The following is a 19,708-nucleotide window of genomic DNA, read 5'->3' as shown; positions in this document are numbered from 1 at the left end:
AACAAATGCATTTCTTATTAACACAAGTAATATTTTAAAATGAAAAACAGCTCGATTTTCTGTAACAAAAAAAAAATTAGTGAATCTTTAGATCACAAAACAATGGATACAGAACTTGTGGTATTCCATCCATCAGAATATCATACAGGAGTTAAAATGGATGGGTTAGAGCTACATGTGTCAACATGAATAAAAAAAACAATGTTGCATAAAAGAATACTTTTCACTTTTATACCTTTCATAAAAAGCTTAAAAACAAATTTTACGTACACACAGATTGATAGTAAATCAGGCACTCCTGGAGCAGGGAGTCACGTGTCACTGTCAGTGTGGGGCTGGGAGGGCACATTGCTCCAGGTGTGTGTGGTCTGCTCTGCAGAAATGTAGAGAGATGTAAATGATGGGGAAAACAAAAGCAGTGGGAGGGCAGTGCCTTACATTTATCTAGTCCAGGTTTGTGGAGGGCAGCTGCCTTCACTCTGTTCTGACTGCACACATCAGACAGGGAATGAGCGGGCAGCCGCGACGTTGCTGTTATAGGTGGGTCTGGGGAGGATGGAGGGCAGTAATGTCATCACTACTGTGGGGGAGGGCTGGGGGACCCCCCCCCAGGGCCCAGGGGACGATAGGGGGGCAGCCATGTCGTCACCGTTATAGGGGGTCTGGGGGACCCCCAGGACCCGGGGAGGATGGGGGGCAGTTACTGAGCGGGGTCTGGGGGCGCGGGGCCGGACCACTGCCTAAGGCCCGCGTTGTGCGCCGCACGCGCCCCCACGAGACCACTGCTCGTCCGGAGGGCGCTGGGCCCACGCGCCAGCGTCCGGGACTGCAGTCGGTCACCTTCCCCCCGGGACGCGAACCTGAGAGACCCCGCCCCGCTCCCCGCAGGTGCCCCCGCTCGGCCAGTCCCGCGGTCCCGGTGTCCGGGGTCCAATGCCCACCGCTCGGCCCGCGCCCGCCTCGCCGTTCCCGGCGCCGCCGCCAGGGGCCGCCGCCGCGCCCCTATGACACAGCAACAATAGAGGCCGCTCTGGCCCGCACGCTGCCGGCCCGTGCTTCCGCCGGAAGAGAGCCGCCGGCACGGGGGCGGGTCTGGCGGCGCGATGGGCGGCCACCCTCGCCAATCGCCCGCGGGCCAGCGCCCGTCCCTCACCGGAAGGGGCCCAATCGGCGGCGAGAGCGGTAGGCGGGGCGGGGCAAGCGGGGGTTTCCGGCGGGGCCCGGCAGGCGCCGAGGAGGAAGAGCAATCCGTGACGGCGCCTCTCTGCCGAATCTCGGCGCGGCCCAGGTGCGGGGTCGCCGGGGGCGGGGACGGTTACGGAGGCGGCCAGGGGCGGGGCCTGTGCCTTCGGCGGCCCCCGGGCGGGTGCCGGGTCGGCGGGGGCCGGAGAGGCTGGGGACCGGGTCGGGGGCCGAGCGCGGGCGGGCGTTCTAGGGGCCTGACTCTTGGGCAGCTCAGCCGCCGCCCCGGGCCTGCCGCGGCCGTAGCCGAGGGCGTCGGGCGGTGGGGCCTGCGGGTGGGAGCGGGTCGGCCGGCCGCGGGTCTGCGTTTCCCCAGGTGCTCGGGTTTTCTCTCCGAAGGGAGCGAGCCGGCCGCGCTGCAGTTTACCGGCGGTGTGTCCGATGGAAACTAGGTTTAGGCCCAAGTGTGGTCTCCCATTCAGTGTGTTAGTGGTGTGCCTGCCCAGCTAGAGGTTTTAAATCTTTCGGAGCCGCAGGTTAAAGGACAGTTTATTTAAAAAGTACGGAAGGTGGTGTTGGCGAGGGTCTCCCGCTGTGATGGGGTCTAGATGCAGAGGTAAATTTCGTTGTTTGAGGACCACGAGAAGCTGGGGACCTGGCTCCACGGGCTCAGGTACCGTGGGGTCGGTCCACCCCAGGAGGAGTTCGGCAGCAGCTGTTGGGCGGCTGAGGCCTGTCCCCTTGCTCCCAGCAGGGGACAGCCTGGGCTTCAGAGAGAGGCCCTTTCCCTCTGCCCGTTCCAGTTGCAGCGTAGCATCTGGAGGTGCTACGGTAGCGACCGTAGTTAGGAGGTCCACGGTAGTGACCGTAGTTAGGAGGTCCACGGTAGTGACCGGCTCTGCGTGCTGGTCCCTCTTTCAGGATGACGACTTCAGGCGCTCTGTTTCCAAGCCTGGTGCCAGGCTCCCGTGGGTCCTCCAACAAGTATTTGGTGGAGTTTCGGGCCGGAAAAATGTCATTGAAAGGAACTACGGTCACCCCAGATAAACGGAAAGGGCTTGTGTACATTCAGCAGACGGATGACTCCCTCATTCACTTTTGCTGGAAAGACAGGACATCGGGGAACGTGGAAGACGTAAGTATCTGGGAGCCTGAACCTCGTCCTAAGGACTCCCGTCCGGGTCGTCAGGACAGCGTGGTTCTTACAGGAGGGCACCATGCTCTGGGCACAGAGCAGCTGTTTCACACTTTGGAGTGTGTTGGTGGGATGCGTGGATCCATTAGTTTAGTGCCCTCGTCAGCTGTTTTCTTTTGCCTGTGGGGCTTCCTAGTCTCAATGATTATATAGATTTCTCCCGTCTGTGTATGTATGTTTAAAACTGAAAATTAGGTGCCTAGAATTGGAGAAACCATGTAAAAATCATAACCTTTATTACAGCCCTCCAGAAAGCTTTCTTTAGCAGTTATCTTATTTAGTGTTCTTTGTTTTGCAGACTAAATCGTTTCTCGTTAGGTTCGAGAGCAGGTCAGAGTTGACTTTTTAATTCATCTTGGAATGTTGCTCCCAAAACGTCTCTGTTAAAAATCCTTCAGGCGCCAGAAGCCCTCCTTCCCTGTTCAGCACCGAGCCCCTCTCCTGGCCCTCATGACCTTTGTGCGGTGCCTCAGGTCCTCGTTTGTCTGCCCTGCAGAGACCCTGCTGGTGACGGGCTTGGCGACTTGCTGCCGTCTGTGTCCCGTGTCCTCTCCCCCCACCCGCACGCACTTAGGCACAGGGGCCAGCCTGTTTTCCTGGAGGTTCTGGGGCTCCGCAGTGCTGTTTTCGTGGAGCTGACTCTGCTCGTCTGCTGCTCTCTGTAGGATTTGATCATCTTCCCCGACGACTGTGAGTTCAAGCGCGTGCCTCAGTGCCCCAGCGGGAGGGTCTACGTGCTCAAGTTCAAGGCAGGGTCCAAACGGCTCTTCTTTTGGATGCAGGTAAGTAGGTTTTGTTTGCATTTTGTCTTTTCTTCCTGTCATAAAATTAGGTTAGAAGCTTGTTCACCGGATGGTAGAATTCGCTTTCACAGACCAGCTGGTGCTGACCTCGCTTGCCATGGAACCTAAGGATTCCAGTGTATCGCCTTGTGGTGCGGGGCACTGGGGACAGGCTCCCCAGTCCAGACACTTGTAGCTGGGCTTTGGGTGCCCTTTCGAGGATGGAATTCCCTGGCTGACCGCCAGGAGTGATGTCCGGGCTGGGTCCTGTCTCTGCCTGTGGTTTGCTCGTCTCCCAGCGGCCCCTCCCCCCAGGGTCATGAGCAGCCTGGACCAAAAGCAGGGGTGAGCCCGTGTGGTGTCCCTGTCCTGCCTCTTCTCCCGTGGTGTGCTCTGGGGCTCTCTGGGTGGCAGTGCACCAGGCCGTCCTCGTACCCACTGGAAGTGGACTTGCTCGTGCAGTGGGTATGCACCTGCGTTTGTAGTTTTGACAGAGGTTGAACTGCTGCCCTCCCGCCAGCACCTTCTAGAACAGGGCAGGAAAGGTTTTCCTCTTTGTGGGCTGGATGGGCTGTGTCGCGCCTGCTGAAGTCGTGTGACGGTGGCCCTGGGCAGGAAGGAAATGGATGGGCGCAGCGATGTTCCAGTAAAACTTTATTTGCAAACACAGATGGGGTCGTGGTTTGCCAGTCGCTGGTGTAGAGCTTGTTTCTCCACAGTTTCGCCGAGAAAAGTTGTCAGACTCACACCACCCACTGCATCTTCTGCTCCCCTCTGCTCTGAGCGTAGGGCTGTGTCTGTGTCCCCCCCCCCGCCCCCGCCCCGTGACCCTGCAGGCCCCCTGCACACACGCTCGGTGACTCTTGGAGAAGTGAGTCGTGGGTGCGTCGTCTCGCAGCTCTGGGGGTGCCCGTAGTCAGTGCCCAGCTAACCCTGGAGGGCCACGGGCTGGCCGGTGGACAGCGGCGTGGTAGCAGGGTTATTTCACGGCAGTACACGTGTTGAAGGATTTGCGGTTTTAGAGCGTCGCGGAAACGACCGCGTCTGGAGGGTCAGGGCGTTGCCCTGTGCTGAGCGCTCCTAGTGCTTTCATCTCCCCACCTGTAAAACGGGTGTTAGCACAGCCCCAGCGGGCACATCGGGCTGCTGCCCCCGTGCACCCCGCCGGGGCCTCTCCTTGCTGTGACTGCGGACGGGTGGCCACGTCTCCGGGCCTCAGGCCCCTCGTCAGCATGGTTGTTGCTGGGTGGGCCGCTCAGCTGTGCCTGCTGCCGTGTCCTCCCCACAGGAGCCCAAGACGGACCAGGACGAGGAGCACTGCCGGAAGGTCAACGAGTATCTGAACAACCCGCCGATGCCCGGAGCCCTGGGGGCGAGTGGGAGCGGAGGCCACGAGCTGTCTGCGCTGGGCGGTAATGGTCACCTTCCCGGATGTGCGGTGAGGGCAGAGTAGGTTTCCGCCCGCGTGGATCCCTGGTGGTGCGGGCCGGTGGCTTTTAAACGGACGTAGAGGTGTCCAGGTTAGAAGCTCCTCTCGGCGGTTCCCCCTCGGTGCTCCCATCTCCACGTGGTGAAGCTCGTGTTGGGGGACGCTCGCCGCACAGTCCGGGGCAGCCGAGACGGGGGCCGGCGCCGGGACCGTGGCGGCGGGCGTGCGCACGGCTGGAGGCCCGGGCCTGAGCGCCTCGTGTCTTCCAGGCGAGGGCGGCCTGCAGAGCCTGCTGGGGAGCATGAGCCACAGCCAGCTCATGCAGCTCATCGGACCCGCCGGCCTCGGAGGGCTGGGTAAGGGGCGAGGGCCCGCGGGGGCCTCTGTCAGCACTTGGGCAGCTTGCAGCTTCCGATCGGTTCTGAGCGACGCCTGTGAGCGCTCTGTGCCCTGGCCTCCCTGGGGAGGGGGCTGGTTTGCCTTAGGGTTTGACCTGGGAGCTGGGTGGGCAAGGCCTTCCAGGGCCCCCGGGGAGGAGCCAGTTCCGTACTTCAGGGGAGCACGGCTGGCTGAGGTGCCGGGCCTGAGGACGCGTGCTCGGGGCCCTGGTCTCCTGGGTTGGCCTGCCTGCTGCCAGCTCCTGTCGGGCTCGGGTTGTGTTTCTGGGACACTTCGGAAACGCTGGTTACTTTGTACGGGATTTGAACTCCATGTTACCTTGAACCCAGGTGCGTTAGTAGGGTCACGGGATGGAGAATTGATCTGATTTAGCAGATTCAGCGGCCAGGACACACCTGAGTAGTCGCTGCTCCTGGGCCCCCGCAGGCCCGCTGTGGTCACCACCTCCCCTGCTTGCCCACTGGCTTTAGTGCGGGGCCTTTCTGCTCTTTGGCGGGGGTGCAGGGCTCTCCGGCTGGGCGTGGTGTCTGAGCTGCGTCTCCTTGCTCCTGGTAGGTGGCCTGGGGGCGCTGACGGGGCCGGGCCTGGCCAGCTTACTGGGGAGCGGAGGGCCTCCAGCCAGCAGCTCTTCGTCCAGGTGAGCCTCACGCCCGCGCACTCTGGCATGGCCGAGTGTCCCCTCCTTCACGGGGGCCGGACGTAGGAGGTGCCGAAGGACAAAATAGGCATCTGGGGAGGGTCCATCCTTTTTTGTGGTTCAGGCTCTTCCTGGGGTCCTGGCAGCACAAGGATGTCTGGGGCAGGACCGACGCGTTGTGGCGCCTTGGTGGGCGCGTAGCCGCTGCAGTGCTGGCCTCGCTCTTCCCAGCTCCCGGAGCCAGTCGGCAGCGGTCACCCCGTCCTCCACCACCTCTTCCACCCGCGCCACCCCAGCCCCCTCCGCTCCAGCAGCTGCCTCAACGACCAGCCCGAGCCCCGTGCCCAGCTCAGGTAATGGAAGCAGCACGGCAGCCAGCCCAACCCAGCCCATCCAGCTGAGCGACCTTCGGAGCATCCTAGCCACCATGAACGTGCCGGCCGGGCCAGGGGGCGGCCAGCAAGGTAACACGTGCTCCTCGGCTCCAGGCTTGGGGGTGAGGGTGCCTGCTGCCCCCTGCCCGCCCGCTGGCTTTCCAAGGCACGGGCCCAAGCATGTCCCCGGGCCGAGCTGCTGCCCTGCACGTGTCACCTCTTCCTCACCTCACCTCGCCACGCCCGGCAGTTCTGCAGCTTGGAGTCTGTCACTGTCCTCCTGAGTGGGCATCTGGGCTGGCCCCCAGCCACTGATGGCCGCCTGCTTGTGCCCTAGTGGACCTGGCCAGCGTGCTGACGCCCGAGATCATGGCCCCCATCCTTGCCAACGCGGATGTCCAGGAGCGCCTGCTGCCCTACCTGCCGTCCGGGGAGTCACTGCCGCAGACCGCGGAGGAGATCCAGAACACGCTGACCTCGCCCCAGTTCCAGCAGGTAGACGCGTGGCCCGGGCGCCCCGCTGTGCGCTCGGAGTGGGGGGCACTGCCCGCTGCAGCACGGTCCCCCAGCGCTGAGCGCCCCTGCCCCTGCGGCTCCCCCAGTTCTCTGCATGGACTCAGGCGCCTGGCTCTTCCCTGCAGGCCCTGGGCATGTTCAGCGCGGCCTTGGCCTCGGGGCAGCTGGGCCCCCTCATGTGCCAGTTTGGGCTGCCCGCAGAGGCCGTGGAGGCCGCCAACAAGGGCGGTAAGTACTTGCCCCTCCGCCTCTCTGCCACCGTTGAGGCAGAGGTGGTTTTCTCCTTGCATTTGAAAGCAAAGGCCTTCCCCATTTGTGGAGCGCGAGGCGCCTTGTCCCGCTGGCCCTGGCCTCCATCTGGTTTTCACCTCCCAGCCCCCCGGTCAGCAGGGCCAAGCCAGGGTCTAGGAAGGTCACCTCGTGCTTTTCACTTTGTTTTAGACGTGGAAGCCTTTGCCAAAGCCATGCAGAACAGTGCCAGCCCCGAGCAGCAGGAGGGCGACGGCAAGGGCAAGAAGGAGGAGGAGGAGGACATGAGCTTAGATTAAGGGGTTCGGTCGTCGCTGTCAGAAGGGCGGCGTTCCAGCTCGTGCGGCCTCGGTAGCGGCGTTAGTGATCGCACCCCGCTCCCCTCTGTCCCAACTTGCTAATCAATCAATAAAAGTCTTTTCTTTTATCTGCCAACTCTGGTTTGTCTGCGTGCCCGGGGTGGGGTGTGACGGCCCCGTCCGTCCCCCTATCATCAATCATCAGTCAGTCAGCCATCAGCCAGACGGGAGCTGGTGCGGGAAGCCCCTCCAGGTCCCCGTTCTGACTGACGACTTTGAGGGACAGCCGTGCTGGGGGAGGGGCTCCCCACGTGAGTGCCCTGCTCGCCTCGGGCCTCCAGACCCGCTGGACTGCTTTGCTTTTCCTCCAGTTAAAGTCGACACTCGGTTACACAGAAGTGACTTTAATTTTTGTTTCAAGAAGCAGGGACGAATGACTTACAGATCTCCCATTAAAAATTGGTGGAAGGGAAATTTCATAATTAAACTGAAAGATAAAAAGTATAAAACCCCCATTTTGCAGTGTTTTACCCTTTCCCTTAGAAAGTCAGACATAACTTAAACCATTCCCAGAAATAAGACTCATCGCCCGGAGAATCTGTAGTCTACATAAACAAACATACACAAACTTGATCTAAAAAGTCGGCCGAGGGCGGTGTTGTCAGCAAGTTGTGTGGAGGGGCTGGGGGTTCTGGGGGCAGGACCCTGCCCAATGGGGCGGCCTGCCTGGGGGCTCTGAAGACCCTCTCTCCTGGCTGCTGCAGCTGATGGCTGGGGTCCCAGAGGGGCAGCTGTGCTACGTGGCTGGGCAGCCGCCGGCCCCCACTGCCCCCTGCACGCCCGCAGTGCGGGGCCAGGAGACCAGGGCCTGGTTCACCAGCAGGTTCCGCATGCAGCCGCGGTAGGCGGGAGGCCGCGTCCAGGGATCTGGGGGTGGGGGAGGGAGGGAGACGGGTTGGAGCAGAGGCCGGCATCCCACCAGGCCTCGGTCTCCCCGCTGGGCTGGAAAGCAGGGTGACCCCGGTGCCTGGTCCCCAGGGGCAGCCTTCCTCCCTCCCCCTGCCCCCAGGCCGAGGCCACACTCACCAGGCAGGCCCCCGAGGTACAGCGGCACCGGGGCGTCAGCCGAGGCGGCCGGCGCGGGGCCCAGGGTGTGGTTGCTCTGCAGGTCCACCTCCAGCCACAGCCTGTTCCCGCCTTTGGTCACTGCCGGGCACAGGTTCCTTGTGGCCGGGCGGGGGCCCTCACCAGCCACAGGGCCAGGGGCCCTTTGCCCCTTTGCTCCGGCTTTTGAGCCCCTGCCCGCCCCCCCACCCCAGGGGTCTGCAGCTGCCCCCAGCGGGGGTGGGGTCAGGAGGGCCCAGCTCACCTGCTAGGCGGTGCCACTGCCCATCACACAGTGCCTCGGGGAGCGTCACCAGTGTGGAGAACTCGCCTGAACCATCGTCTGCCCGCAGCAGGACCTGGGGCGGCAGGGGGTCAGGAGGGCCCTACCAACCCCAATCTCGCCCTGAGGCTGCGGCCCAACCTGCTTACCTGCCTCCCCAGCACCCGCAGCTGCAGGTAGGGGGGCGCCAGGCCCCGACCCAAGTGGAAGACGAGGCCGGTGGCTGTCTGGGGCCGCACCTCCAGCTCCAGGCCCAGGTCAGGCAGTGTGGCCCCCAGGGTGTCTGCAGGGAGGGTCCGTGAGAGGAGGAAGGCCTCGGCCCCAGGCCCCCCCACCCACCCCGTTCTGGGCATCACTCCCACCCCAGCCTAGGCAGGTAGGGGACTGGGGGACGCCAGCAGGGGACAGACCTAGAGTGATGGATCCTCCGCTGCCTGCAAAGAACAGGCCCTTCTCCAGGGGACCTGAGAAGCAGGGTGTGGCCCCCACCACCCGGGTGGGAGCCCCCAGGAGCTGCCCGTCCAACCTCAGTCTCTTCACACAACCGCTGAACCCGGAGCGCCTGATGGCCACCTGTGTGGGCACAGAGGGGTGACTTGGGTCAGGTCCCTGGGGTGCTGACGAGGGCGGAGAATGTCCAGCGGGGCAGGGGTGGGAAGCTGGGGCGAGGTGGTTCTCACTGGGAGCTGCGGGCTGTGGCCACCAGCAGGGAGGCCCCCCACAAAGAGAGTGTGTGGCCGGGGGCCCTCCTCCCCCTGGTGCCGCTGGCCCGGCCCCTCCTGACTCTGGGCCCAGACCCCGTCCGTCACCAGCTGGATCCGAGTCTTCTCCCAACGCACAGACACCTGGGAGTGGGAAGGCACATCAGGATGGGAGCTCCCAGGGCCACCGCCCCGCCCCGCCCCGCCCCTGCGTCCCCTCTCCCCAGCCCCTCACTGTATGCCACCGGCCAGTCCGTGAACGCTGGCGGCTCTGGACTCGGAGCTGGGGCCCAGGGCCTTCGGTCTGAGCGACAAAGCGTCCGTGGCTCAGGAAGAGGGCTAGGGAAGGGCTGCTGGCCGTCAGCGGGGCAGCGAGGAGCAGGAGCCCTCGGGGGGTATGCGGGCGGATGAGCATGGAAAGCTGCAACCTGGAAGCCAGGCGGGGGCATCAGCCTCGGGCTGCCCCCCTCCCCCCAGCAGCCCCCTCTCCCCACCGCCGCCCCTGGCCTTACCAGTCACTGGTGGGGGGCGGGATGTGTGCAAACTCCAGGTAACTGGACAGGGGACCCCCAAACTGGTAGGCGTCTCGTATGGCCCTGAGGGGCGAGGCTGGCGAGCAGGAAGCGTCCTGGGCGGGCTGCCGGCTGCGGCGGGAGGCCTGGGGGGTCGGATGGGGATGAGGGAATGCAGGAATGCATGGAGGCCACCTTCTGCCTACCCCAGCCCCATGCCCCCACCTTCCGAGACACCGTGGCCCGCAGTCCTCGCAGGCTCTGCTCTGGGGCCTGGGTGTGAGGGGCCGGGACGCAGCCTGAGCTCACGTTGATGCCCTCCAGGTTCTGCTGCAGGTCAAGCACGCGCTGCGGTCCCAGGTGCCTGCGGAGGGCAGGGGGTACACGCGGGTCAGTGCTGGGCCGGGCCTGCGGGTCGTCGCCAGCCCTCCCGAGGCCCACTCAGCTCACCGCAGCACGAATACGTTGCTGATGCAGCCACTGAAGTTACGGAGGGCGTCGGACTTGGGCAAGCCCCCCAGGAAGAGCTGACTCGACCCCTCACGCTGGAGCGGGGGCCACGGCTCCAGGTGGGGCTTCATCTCCTGAAGCTGGTCGTCCACATAGAGCCAAACCCTGGCGGGGAGAGCAGTGTTTCCCCCACCCTGCCCCCCACCCCCCGGCTCTACTGCACCCCCTCCCTGGAGAGGCCAGGTAAGCCGGACTCACCCCGTGGCATTGCTGTAGAAAGTGACATAATGGGGGGCCCCATCAGCAAAGCCCCGTCGCGTTTTCACCTCAGTCCTTGCAAGCCGGAGGGTCACGTGGCCCTGCTGCAGGGACACCTCGCATGGCCCGATCTGGGGACAGTGGCTGGGTCAGCGGGCCAGGCTGGGGGCCCAGACTCCCTCCCTCGGGCCACCAGCCCCGCCCTGCTGCCCCAGAGGGGGCGGGCGGACGCACCGGGGACTCTTGGTGGAAGAGCAGAGCGCTGTCCTGGCTGCTGTGGAAGCCGAAGCCGGAGTGGACGTTGTCTCTGAGGGGCACGGCGTTGCTGGGGAGCGCCAGGCGCAGATAGCCGTGGCCATGGAAAGTCATGGCCCGTCCCACCTGCGGGCAAGGCGACCGTGAGGGCCCGCGGTGGCCGGAGAGGGCGCGCAGCTGGGGGAGGTAGGGGGCTCACCAGCAGGTCGGCGGTGCAGCCGGAGCTGATGCCCGTCGTGTTCAGCCTCTTGAGATCCACGTACTTGCCCAGAGCTTTGATGCCCTTGATGCAGCCGCGCACCGAGCCTCCAGAGGGGAAGAGCCGCCGCAGGCTGCGGGGACGGTCCGCGGGACGAGCGTCAGGGGCGGCCTCCCCCGGGCCCTGCCCGCCGTGCCCACCCGCCGGGGCTGGGGCTCACCTTGGGGGCAGCTCGGGGGCTGGCACGCCCCCCAGATAGTAGGCACCGGCCAGCTCCAGCGCGTGGCCCTGCTCCACACTGAACACCGTCGTCCTCTCCACGCGCACCAGCACGCGCTTCCGGCTGCCCCCCAGCAGGAACACCTGGATCTGGGAAGTGCCAGCGCGGGCTGGTACCTTCAGGGCGAGCTGCGACCCCCCTGCCCCTTCCCACGCCGGGCCCCCACCCCGAGCCCAGCCCTACCGCCTTGCTGGTCGTGGTCAGAGGCGGCGGGCGCTGCAGCGGGTCGGCCTCCTTCAGGCCCGCGCCGAAGTCGTAGAGGAACACGAGGCTGCCCTCCCGCACGGCCAGGCACAGGAACTGGTCCTGGGGGGGAGGGGAGGGTCAGCTGTGGGCCGGGCGGGCTGGCGGGCCGGGCCGTGAGGACGGAGGACGTGCCTGGTGCCGCATGAAGAAGATGATGCCGCTGTAGGACACAAGCCGCAGCTCCTGGTCGAAGCGCTTGGTGTTGCTAAGCTGGCTCTCCACGCTGATGCGGGCGAAGCCGGAGCCGTCCAGGTAGGAGCCGTCCGTGAGCCAGGGGTCCCCGGTCGACTTGGAGCTGCAGGTCAGAGCGGGCAGGGTCAGCCAAGGGTGGGCTGAGTCGGGGTGAGGGGGGCTCAGGCCGCACATACCGGGCACAAGGCTTATCCACGGCTGTGTCCAGCTGGAAGGTCTTCTCGAAGTTGTAGAGACTGACCACCTCCTCGTTCAGCGTGTCCAGCTCGATGCAGCCCCGGTAGCCGGGAAAGCGCAGGGGTTCGGGGGGCTGCGGGCACAGCGCACGGTCAGGGAGCCTCCCCGCCCAGGACAGACCCAAGGGGAGGAACTCGGGCTACAGCGCGACGGACTGAAGCCAGACCCTGAGCAGGACTTCCTCGGACAGGGGTGCAGGGCAGGGTGGCCGCGCACCCAGGCCGCACCGGGCTCACCGTGAAGTTGCCAGGGTAGCCTCCCACGTAGAAGACAAAGTCATCAGGCTGCACACTGAGCAGCCCTTCGGCCCCAGGGGCCTCCGTATCACCCTTGGTCTCTTGGACCATCTGATTCTCCACTGTGACAGACATATGGCCAAACTGGAGGGTCCTGAGGGCAGAGATAAGAGAGGGAGGTGTGGACACGCGGCCACGCCTGGCAGTGGGGGCAGCACCATGGGGGCCGGGCCTCCCACCTGTCAATGCTGACGGCTGCGAACTGTTCACCAATGTCCTCGTCGATGCTGAGGGCCGTGGGGCCCGCCTCCCCGAGGCGGTACACCCAGTGCACCTTCTGGCCACGCAGAGCCACACCCATGTAGTCGCCGGTGGCCTGTAGTGGCAGGAGACTCAGGGGGACAGGGACCCGGTGTGGGCCGCCCGCTCCGACCTGGCGCCCGGCTCCACCCAGCCCACCGAGCCTGCCCACTACCTGCCGGCTGCCCATGTACAGCACGAACTGGTCCCCGGCGACCTGGCCGGGCGCCGGCTCCGGGCTCTGCAGGTAGAACTTGAGGGCGGTGTAAGAGACGAGGCTGGCGAGGTCCCGAGGGGTGCGCAGCTGCACCCCTGAGCTCCCGTTGAACTTCATGGGCACCTTGACCTGTGGGGGGCGCACAGCCCATCAGCGTCTGCCTCCTGGCCTCCCAGACGCCCACCTGACCCTGGCACTCCACCCACCTTATTGGCAGCACCCCGGGCCTGGGCAATGAGCTCCCGCACGCGGCCGATGCTGGCCGACAGGGCCAGGCTGGCGTTGTGCGTCTCACGGTTCTGCAGGAGGCTCAGCTTGGCCAGCAGCTGCGGCAGTGTCTTCTCCAGGGTGGACACTGCAGGGGGGGAGCGGATGGGGGGAGGCAGCCCTGAGCCCCTGGCCTCCCCACCGCGGCCCGCCCTCTGTCAGGGCACCGTGCACCAGAGCCCACCTGAGCGGCCTGCGTCGAGCACCACCCGGTCCAGGTCCTGGCTCTGCAGCCCCTTGTACTGGCCCTGCCACCGCTCCACGTTTTTCTGCATGTCTTGAAGCCGGGAGTGCACGCGGGCGGCCGTGTCCTGGGCTTCGGTGACCACGGCCTTGGCGTGGGCTATCTTCTTGCTTGTCTCGTCTGCAGCGAGCAGTGTGCAGGCTCAGCGGGGGGCAAGCGAGGACCATCGGGGGGCCTCATCCCCATCTGGGGAGACCACTAAGACCCCCCTGCCAAGACCAGCAACAGGGATGTCACTCCCGCCCCCGATCTCATGAGAGCCTCAGGGCGGTGGAAACACACCCTCCGTCCTCTCCCAGACGGCCCCTCCTGCGCCAGCCTCTCTCGCCACAGCTGGGTCACCCAGTGTCGGCTCAGCCCCGCCTCCCCATGGCCACCCCCCACCCCCGCCAACACCATCTCTCCCGAGCGCCCCCCCTTCCCAGAGTCCCCGTGGCCCCAACCCAGGCTTGTAGGGAAGGTCGACTCTCGAGTCGGCAGGGATCCCTCCTCTGCCCTGAGCCCTCCTGCCCCCCCGGCCCCTGAGCCCTCAGCTCCAGCCACTCTGGCCTCTGCTGCTGCCTCCACCTCCCCCCTCCCCCAGATGCCCCACGGTCCCTGCCGCACACTCCCGCCTGCCCCGCGCCACCTCTCCCCGCGCGCTCCCTGCCCCTTCCAGTTTTCACTTGCTGCCCGGGGCTACGTTCGTTTGGCGTCTGTCTCCGACCAGAAGCGGATCCCCAGGGCTGGGGAGGGTCCCCAGGGTTGCAGCTGCCCACACAGGGGCCCCCCTCAGCTGCCCCGGCCACTGCTCCAGACGGCGCAAGTGTGAACATGTCCCCCATCAGAGCCCACGGGACAGGCTGGCTGATGTCTATCCGGGCAGGTGTCTCTTCAGCTCTGGGGACAAGCAGTGAGGGCGGGGGCAGGAAGGAGACCCACCCTACCTGTGTCCATAGCCAGCATGGCCTGCACCTCCCGGACTCGGGCCGCCAGCTGTTCCTTCCTGGCCCGGGCATCGCGGAGCTGGGTCCCGGTGCCCTGGAGGGTGGCCCACGCTGTGGGGCAGGCAGCCTCAGTCCCGAGGAGCCCCCGCCCCCAGGGTACAGGTGCAGCCCATTTCAGTCCTCCCTCCTGACCAGGGAGGATTAAGGCTCACACACACACAGTCAGATGGAGACATCTGGACACGAGGGCCCTCGGCTCAGGGGGTGGCACTGGCACCCAAGTCTGGGGGCAGCCTCCTGGGCCCACAGCCAAGGCAATGATTCCCATTTTACAGGTGAAATAATGGAGGCTCAGAAAAGCCGAGCCATTGCTCACGGCCACAAGTGCCCTGAGGTGCCAGTGGCAGAGGGCGCACCCCACTCCCCGCTCCCCACCTGCTCCTCCGCGACGGCCTGGCACACACACGGCCCCCAGCCAGGACAGCAGGAAAACCGTCAGCCGGTCCCCACGTCCCCTTCCCCCGGCCCTTCCACGTCCTGGGGGCCTGTCACGAAGCCAGGGTGGGTGGCGGGCCTTTGCAGAGCTCCCAGGGACGGACTTGCTCAGCAGTGGGGAAAATTCCCACAGAGGGCAGCCGCGACCCTGACTCACACGGTGACGACCCACATGGCCGGAGGGTGAGGGTCCCCACAGAGCCCGGACACCCAGCTGGACCCGGCACTCACCGAGGCCCAGCCTCCGCTGCTCCCCAAGGACGGCCTCCTCCAGGGCACTGCTGTCCGCCAGCAGCTCCCGGGCTCGGGGCGCCAGGCCCCGCTGCACGACCACCTGCAGACACAGGAACAGGACGCAGTTCACACCTGCCCGGTGGAGCTGCAAGGGAACAGGGGCTCCTGCCGGGGCTGTGGGGGGCGTCAGGGCCTCACCGCCCATGTACGGCTCGCCTGCTGCTGCGCCTGGCCGGCGGCACCCTCGGCGGCCCGCACGGCTTGCAGAATGCTGCTGTAGGCGTTGGCGGCCTCGACGGCCCGCTGGATGAAGCGGTCCTGGTTGACTCCCCGGATGATGCTGTGAGGGGAAGCGGGGAGGATCCAAGGGTGGGGGTGGGGGGGTCCGCCCACCTCACGGGCCTCCGCCTGCCTGGCTGCCGGGATGGCCTGCCTGGCGGCTCTAGACGCCCGGCCTTGCACCGCCCTGTGTGCCTCTCCTGCTCCCCCCTGCCAACCTGGGCCCAGACTTCCGCCCGGCCCCTGCAGGGACAATGGCCTCTCCTTCTGAGAGCCCTCCCAGACCAGCTATGCCACCTCCAGGCCCTGGCTGCCGCCCACCCCGCCCTGGGCACCCTCTTTGGGCCCCGCACCTGGAAAGGTTGAGCGCCAGCTGGTCCAGCTGCCACGCGTGGGCCTCGGCGGCCTCCACCAGGTCCACCTTGCTGCTCGCGGGGGAGAAGGCCCGCATCTTCTCGAGCAGTGGCGTCCGGGCCCCGTCCAGGCTGGCAGCAAGGCGCTCGTACTCCTGGGGGCGGGTGGGCTTAGGTGAGACCCTCGTCCCCGTCCCCTACTCACCCCCACCTGGTCTGGGAGTGCCTGCCCGCGCCCAGCATGCAGCCCTTTGGGAGGGGGTGCTGCTCACCTCCTTGGCCTGGTCCATGCTGCGCAGAAGCTCAGAGAGCCGGACCAGGGTGTCTCTGGCGGCCTGTAGAGTGGCCCCCAGAGTGGCGTTGTCCCGCAACAGCTCCTGTTTCCGTTGCTGGAGACAATGGGGAGTGAGGAGAAGGTGACAGAACAAGGATGAGGCAGGAAAATAAAGGGGTGGGGTGACAGGCTAGCGGATGATGAGTATGAGGGTGAAAGGGGAGGAGGAGGGGCAGGGGGGAGGAGGGGGCGGGGCTGGGGGGGCCAGCGGGGCCGGCGGGGCAGGCTCCCTACTAGGGCTTCCTCCAGCCGCTCCTGGTTGCGGCTGTTGAGCTCCTCCGCCTCCCGCGTAGTGCCCACCGCCCTGTTCAGGGCTTCCCGCAGGTCCATGAGTCCGGCCTCGTGCTGGGCCAGCTGGTCTCGGGTGCGTGCTACCAGCGCCTGGTTCCTTTCCCAGCGCCTGGTCAGCTGCTCCTGCACACGGGCCAGCACTGGCCGAGACCCCGCGTAGGAACGGTCACTTGGGCAGTGGCTCCTGGTGCCTCCCAGTCCCCATCCACCCTCCCAAGCTGATGAAATGCCCCTCCAGGCTGACCTCAGCCCCAGAGCCCCCAGCCGGGTCCTCACCCCTCCCGTCTCCGCCCTACCGGGGCTGACACCACTCACGTCTCTGGGCCTCCCCCAGCTCGGCCTCAGCGGCTGCCCGCGGAACGCCCAGGTCACGGGCCCGCATCTCCCGGAGCAGCCGTTCCACCTCGGCCAGTGTCCAGCGCAGCAGCTCACCCGATAGGGCTGAGGCGTTGGCTGGTGACAGGCGGTCCGTCTGGGACTCGAGCGCTGTGTGGGTTTGGGGAGCGGGCTGTCAGGGCCCAGGGCTGGCCTGCTGCCCGGGCACACCTCTGCCCACTAGCTTCCGAGCCAGAAACGCCCAGCCGAGCATCTTCAGACAACCCCCATGTAACCGGGCGTGCCCTGGACGGCCCCCAGAGCTCCTGGCTCCAGGCCGCGACTTGCAGGCCTGCCCGGCCCTCTCGCCCACACCCCCTCACCTCCCAGGGCGCCCCCCACCCCGCTATCCCCACCACTGCCGTCTGCTCAGCCTGTGTGTGGGGGGCACTGGCCTGTCTTGCGGGGCCCACCTGCCCTCTAGCTCTGGCCACATGGGCCGCCTCTCCCACCTCCCAACCCGGACCCGCTGTTTCCGCGGCTGAGGCCCATCTCCCTGTCTAAACATCCAAACGTGCCAGTTCTTCAAGGCCGAGCCCCCTGGAGGCAGGCCCCTTGCTCTGACTCTCCCCGCCCTGCCCAGGTGGGCCAGCCCCTACCGCTCAGGGCGCGGTCCACAGCCCGGATGGCTGCCAGCAGCGTCTGTGCCCGGCCCAGTGTGGTCTCAGTGCTGCCCAGAAGCTGGCCGGCCTGGGCTCGGGCCCCTGTGGCCTGTGGATGAAGTACCCCATCAGGCCTCGAGCCTGAGCTGAGGGTCAGGGGTGACACTGGATGGTTTGGGGCCTGGGGAGAGCGGCCTCTTGGGGAGGGGCTCTGCTGAAAGGACGAGGTCCCGGGGAAGGGCTTTTCCGGAGGAGGAGCGTTCCAGGGGGTGGGTTCTGGGGCAGGGCTCCCCGAGGGCCTGCCTGGCCATCCAGCTGCCGCACGTCCTGCCCGAGGCTTGAGGTCTGTCGTTCCAGCACCTCCAGCTGCTGTGCAGTCTCATGACGGGGGCCAGGGGGTTTCCGGAGCTGGCTCTGCGGGGAGGGGAAGGTGAGAGCCTGCGACCTGGGAAGGGGAGGCTGGGGGGCCGGGCCGGGCAGTACCTGCAGGTCGGCGATGGAGGCGTTCAGCCTGTGCAGCCGGGCCCAGACCACGGAGCTGGCATTGATGCCACGCAGCTGCTCCCAGATGGCGGGGAGGAGAGCGCCGGCCCGCTCCAGGTCGTCCAGGAGCAGGACCACACAGTGGTCACACACTGTGGGCAGGGGGCAGGTGGGCGTGGGGTGAGGGGTGGGCCTGAGGCCACCGGGGAGTCATGGGGTCGGCGAGCTAGAAGCGGGTCACTAGGGGTCACGGAGATGGAACGGGGTACTGAGCTGGGCTGAGGGTGACGAGGTTAGTGGGTGTCAGAGGTCAGCGTGGGGGTCTCAGGGTCAACAGGAGGACAGTCGTGGGGTCTCTCAGAAAATTGAGAAGGAGAGCTTGGACCAGAGAACTGATCTGGAAGTGGAGGTGAACGTCGGGGTCACCAAGTCAGCACGGGACCGGGACCGGCACCACCCCAGGTGGCGTCGGGAGGGTCGGGGGAGCCGGGTGTGGTCAGGCGGCTGGGGGCAGTGGGGAGGGCAGGGACACACCTTCGCAGTGCACGCCGTGGCCCCCAGGCCCTCCTGGCATGGGCACCTGGTGCTGGTGGCTGCAGGTGTCACAGCGCTCCCCACTGAGCCCCGGGGGGCACGTGCAGTGGCCCGTGTGCACGTCACAGTGGCCGCCCTGGCACTGGCAGCCTGGGGTGGGAGGGGTGGGGTGAGTGGCCGGCTGAGGGCCCTGGGGTACTCGCTGCCCCGAGGTGTCCACTGGCCCGCACTCACGCCTGCAGCCCTGCTCAGGGAGCCCCCAGTGGCCGGGGGCACACTCGCGGCACTGGGGACCCCCAGTCCCTGGCCGGCAGTGGCACTGCCCACTCTGGGGGTGGCACTCGGAGCCCTCGGCAGCTGGTCCACAGGCACATGGGCGGCAGCCCCCGCAGCCCTCAAAGCCGAAGTGTCCTTCCTGGGGGCACAAACTGCAGTCAGGGCTCTGCACAGCTCTCAAGACCCAGCTTCCTTCAGCCCTGAGAGCCTGCACCTCCAGCCACGACGTCCTGCCCTTACACCCATACCCCACCCCTCTGGCTCCGAGCCCCGCCCCGACACCAAGGCCCCCGCCCCTACAGCCACAAACCCCACCCCTACACCAAGGCCCCCCTACAACCACAAAGCCCCGCCCCCACACCGAGGCCCCACCCACAAAATCAAGGCTCCGCCCCACCCAGGCAGCTCTACCTGACAGTGGTCGCAGCGCTGACCGGTCACACCCGCTTTGCACAGGCAATGCCCACTGTGGGGGTCACAGGCCTCCGTCCCACACGGGGAGCAGTCACACCCTGCAGAAGGGTGGCTGTGACAGTAGCCCCGGCCCCCACCCCGGCCTCTTCCCTCCCACCCTGGGAAGCCCTCGCTGGGCTCCTACTCCACATGCATCTCCATCCTGCCCCAAGTGAAGCCCCCAGACCCTCGCTTTTCGTCACCTCCCTGCTCCACCGAGGTCCAGACCATGCAGCCGCCTCACCGGCCCATCGTGCCCACCTCCCCTGCAGCCTGGGCTCAGCCAGAGGACCTGCCAGAGCCCTCGTGGGGCGCCCTCCCCCAGGAGAGGCCAGAGTCCCCACATGACCCTCAGCCTGGCCGTGGGGTCGCCCGACTGTGAGTCCTGGGGGCCTGGTCGGGTCCACCCTGGCCACGCTGGGCCCGGCCCGGGACACAGCCTGCTCCGGGGGGGACACCCAGAGGCCCCTCAGCCCCGCCCGCCCTGCCTACGGGTGCAGTTGCCGGGCAGCAGGGCGTTGCCATAGAAGCCGGGGGCGCAGCTCTCGCAGCGGGGCCCGGTGGTGTGGCGCAGGCAGCCGCGGCAGGCGCCCGTCAGGGGGTCGCAGTCGCTGAAGAGCATGTTGGGGTCGCCGTTGCCGCTGCAGTCGCAGGGCTGGCACGAGCTGCCCAGCACCAGGGGGTTCCCAAAGAAGCCGGGTGCGCACCTGGTGGGGCGGGATCAGTGGCTGGTGCTGGCAGGCAACGCAGCGTCCCCGGGGCCACGCACGCAGACCCCGCCCCAGTCAGGCACCCGCCCGCCCAGCTCACCGCTCGCAGGAGGCCCCAGCGTAGCCGGGTTTGCAGAGACACTGGGTGCGGCCACCTCGCAGGATGCAGCCCGTGGCGAAGCTGCAGAGACGGAGGTGGCCGTTACACCCCAGCACGCTCCAGGTGAGCACCAGGTAGGGGGGGGGTCCCCTCCTCATGGGCCCACCCTGGATGCCCCGGTCACCACAGAGGGCAGTGCTGAGCCAACCAGGTAGGGGGC

The 19,708-nt window shown here is 66.4% G+C and overlaps 3 protein-coding genes across 4 annotated transcripts in view; 2 read left to right on the top strand and 1 right to left on the bottom strand.

The window, feature by feature from the left end:
• The first annotated feature begins 1,135 nt into the window (after positions 1–1,135).
• ADRM1 (ADRM1 26S proteasome ubiquitin receptor) lies at positions 1,136–7,198 on the top strand. The gene is made up of 10 exons (XM_082428868.1): positions 1,136–1,288; positions 2,104–2,317; positions 3,043–3,159; positions 4,448–4,571; positions 4,858–4,944; positions 5,543–5,624; positions 5,856–6,088; positions 6,336–6,493; positions 6,640–6,742; positions 6,956–7,198. Exons 2-10 carry the CDS (start codon positions 2,105–2,107, stop codon positions 7,060–7,062), a joined length of 1,224 nt encoding a protein of 407 aa, XP_082284994.1. The 5' UTR covers positions 1,136–1,288; position 2,104; the 3' UTR covers positions 7,063–7,198.
• Positions 7,199–7,450: 252 nt separating this feature from the next.
• The window catches only part of LAMA5 (laminin subunit alpha 5), a 53,576-nt gene continuing 41,318 nt past the window's right edge, over positions 7,451–19,708 (bottom strand). For both annotated transcript variants that reach the window (XM_082428851.1, XM_082428850.1), the window contains 37 exons: positions 19,489–19,569; positions 19,171–19,385; positions 18,637–18,737; positions 18,184–18,364; positions 17,950–18,099; positions 17,416–17,567; positions 17,236–17,346; positions 16,930–17,041; positions 16,271–16,441; positions 15,899–16,095; positions 15,603–15,719; positions 15,331–15,485; positions 14,897–15,038; positions 14,696–14,798; positions 13,970–14,080; positions 12,984–13,163; positions 12,739–12,887; positions 12,491–12,661; positions 12,255–12,391; positions 12,016–12,169; positions 11,719–11,852; positions 11,483–11,645; positions 11,288–11,410; positions 11,045–11,193; positions 10,825–10,957; positions 10,605–10,751; positions 10,371–10,501; positions 10,113–10,277; positions 9,888–10,026; positions 9,663–9,808; positions 9,386–9,578; positions 9,130–9,294; positions 8,860–9,022; positions 8,599–8,732; positions 8,432–8,525; positions 8,149–8,268; positions 7,451–7,989 (listed from right to left, as the gene is read on the bottom strand). In XM_082428851.1, the coding sequence (XP_082284977.1) occupies positions 7,859–7,989; positions 8,149–8,268; positions 8,432–8,525; positions 8,599–8,732; positions 8,860–9,022; positions 9,130–9,294; positions 9,386–9,578; positions 9,663–9,808; positions 9,888–10,026; positions 10,113–10,277; positions 10,371–10,501; positions 10,605–10,751; positions 10,825–10,957; positions 11,045–11,193; positions 11,288–11,410; positions 11,483–11,645; positions 11,719–11,852; positions 12,016–12,169; positions 12,255–12,391; positions 12,491–12,661; positions 12,739–12,887; positions 12,984–13,163; positions 13,970–14,080; positions 14,696–14,798; positions 14,897–15,038; positions 15,331–15,485; positions 15,603–15,719; positions 15,899–16,095; positions 16,271–16,441; positions 16,930–17,041; positions 17,236–17,346; positions 17,416–17,567; positions 17,950–18,099; positions 18,184–18,364; positions 18,637–18,737; positions 19,171–19,385; positions 19,489–19,569 (5,320 nt within the window). In that variant the 3' untranslated portion in view covers positions 7,451–7,858. The remainder of the gene's footprint in view (positions 7,990–8,148; positions 8,269–8,431; positions 8,526–8,598; positions 8,733–8,859; positions 9,023–9,129; positions 9,295–9,385; positions 9,579–9,662; positions 9,809–9,887; positions 10,027–10,112; positions 10,278–10,370; positions 10,502–10,604; positions 10,752–10,824; positions 10,958–11,044; positions 11,194–11,287; positions 11,411–11,482; positions 11,646–11,718; positions 11,853–12,015; positions 12,170–12,254; positions 12,392–12,490; positions 12,662–12,738; positions 12,888–12,983; positions 13,164–13,969; positions 14,081–14,695; positions 14,799–14,896; positions 15,039–15,330; positions 15,486–15,602; positions 15,720–15,898; positions 16,096–16,270; positions 16,442–16,929; positions 17,042–17,235; positions 17,347–17,415; positions 17,568–17,949; positions 18,100–18,183; positions 18,365–18,636; positions 18,738–19,170; positions 19,386–19,488; positions 19,570–19,708) is intronic.
• The window catches only part of RPS21 (ribosomal protein S21), a gene marked incomplete at its 3' end in the record, with an annotated part of 67,931 nt that continues 60,931 nt past the window's right edge, over positions 12,709–19,708 (top strand). Inside the window, exon 1 of the mRNA XM_082428887.1 lies at positions 12,709–12,712. The remainder of the gene's footprint in view (positions 12,713–19,708) is intronic.

The sequence above is a fragment of the Balaenoptera physalus genome, assembly GCF_965194825.1.
Source record: "Balaenoptera physalus genome assembly, chromosome: 16".
In the NCBI taxonomy this organism is placed as follows: Eukaryota; Metazoa; Chordata; class Mammalia; order Artiodactyla; family Balaenopteridae; genus Balaenoptera; species Balaenoptera physalus.
Note: the sequence above shows the minus strand (reverse complement) of the source record. Positions and strands in the feature narration are given on the sequence as shown.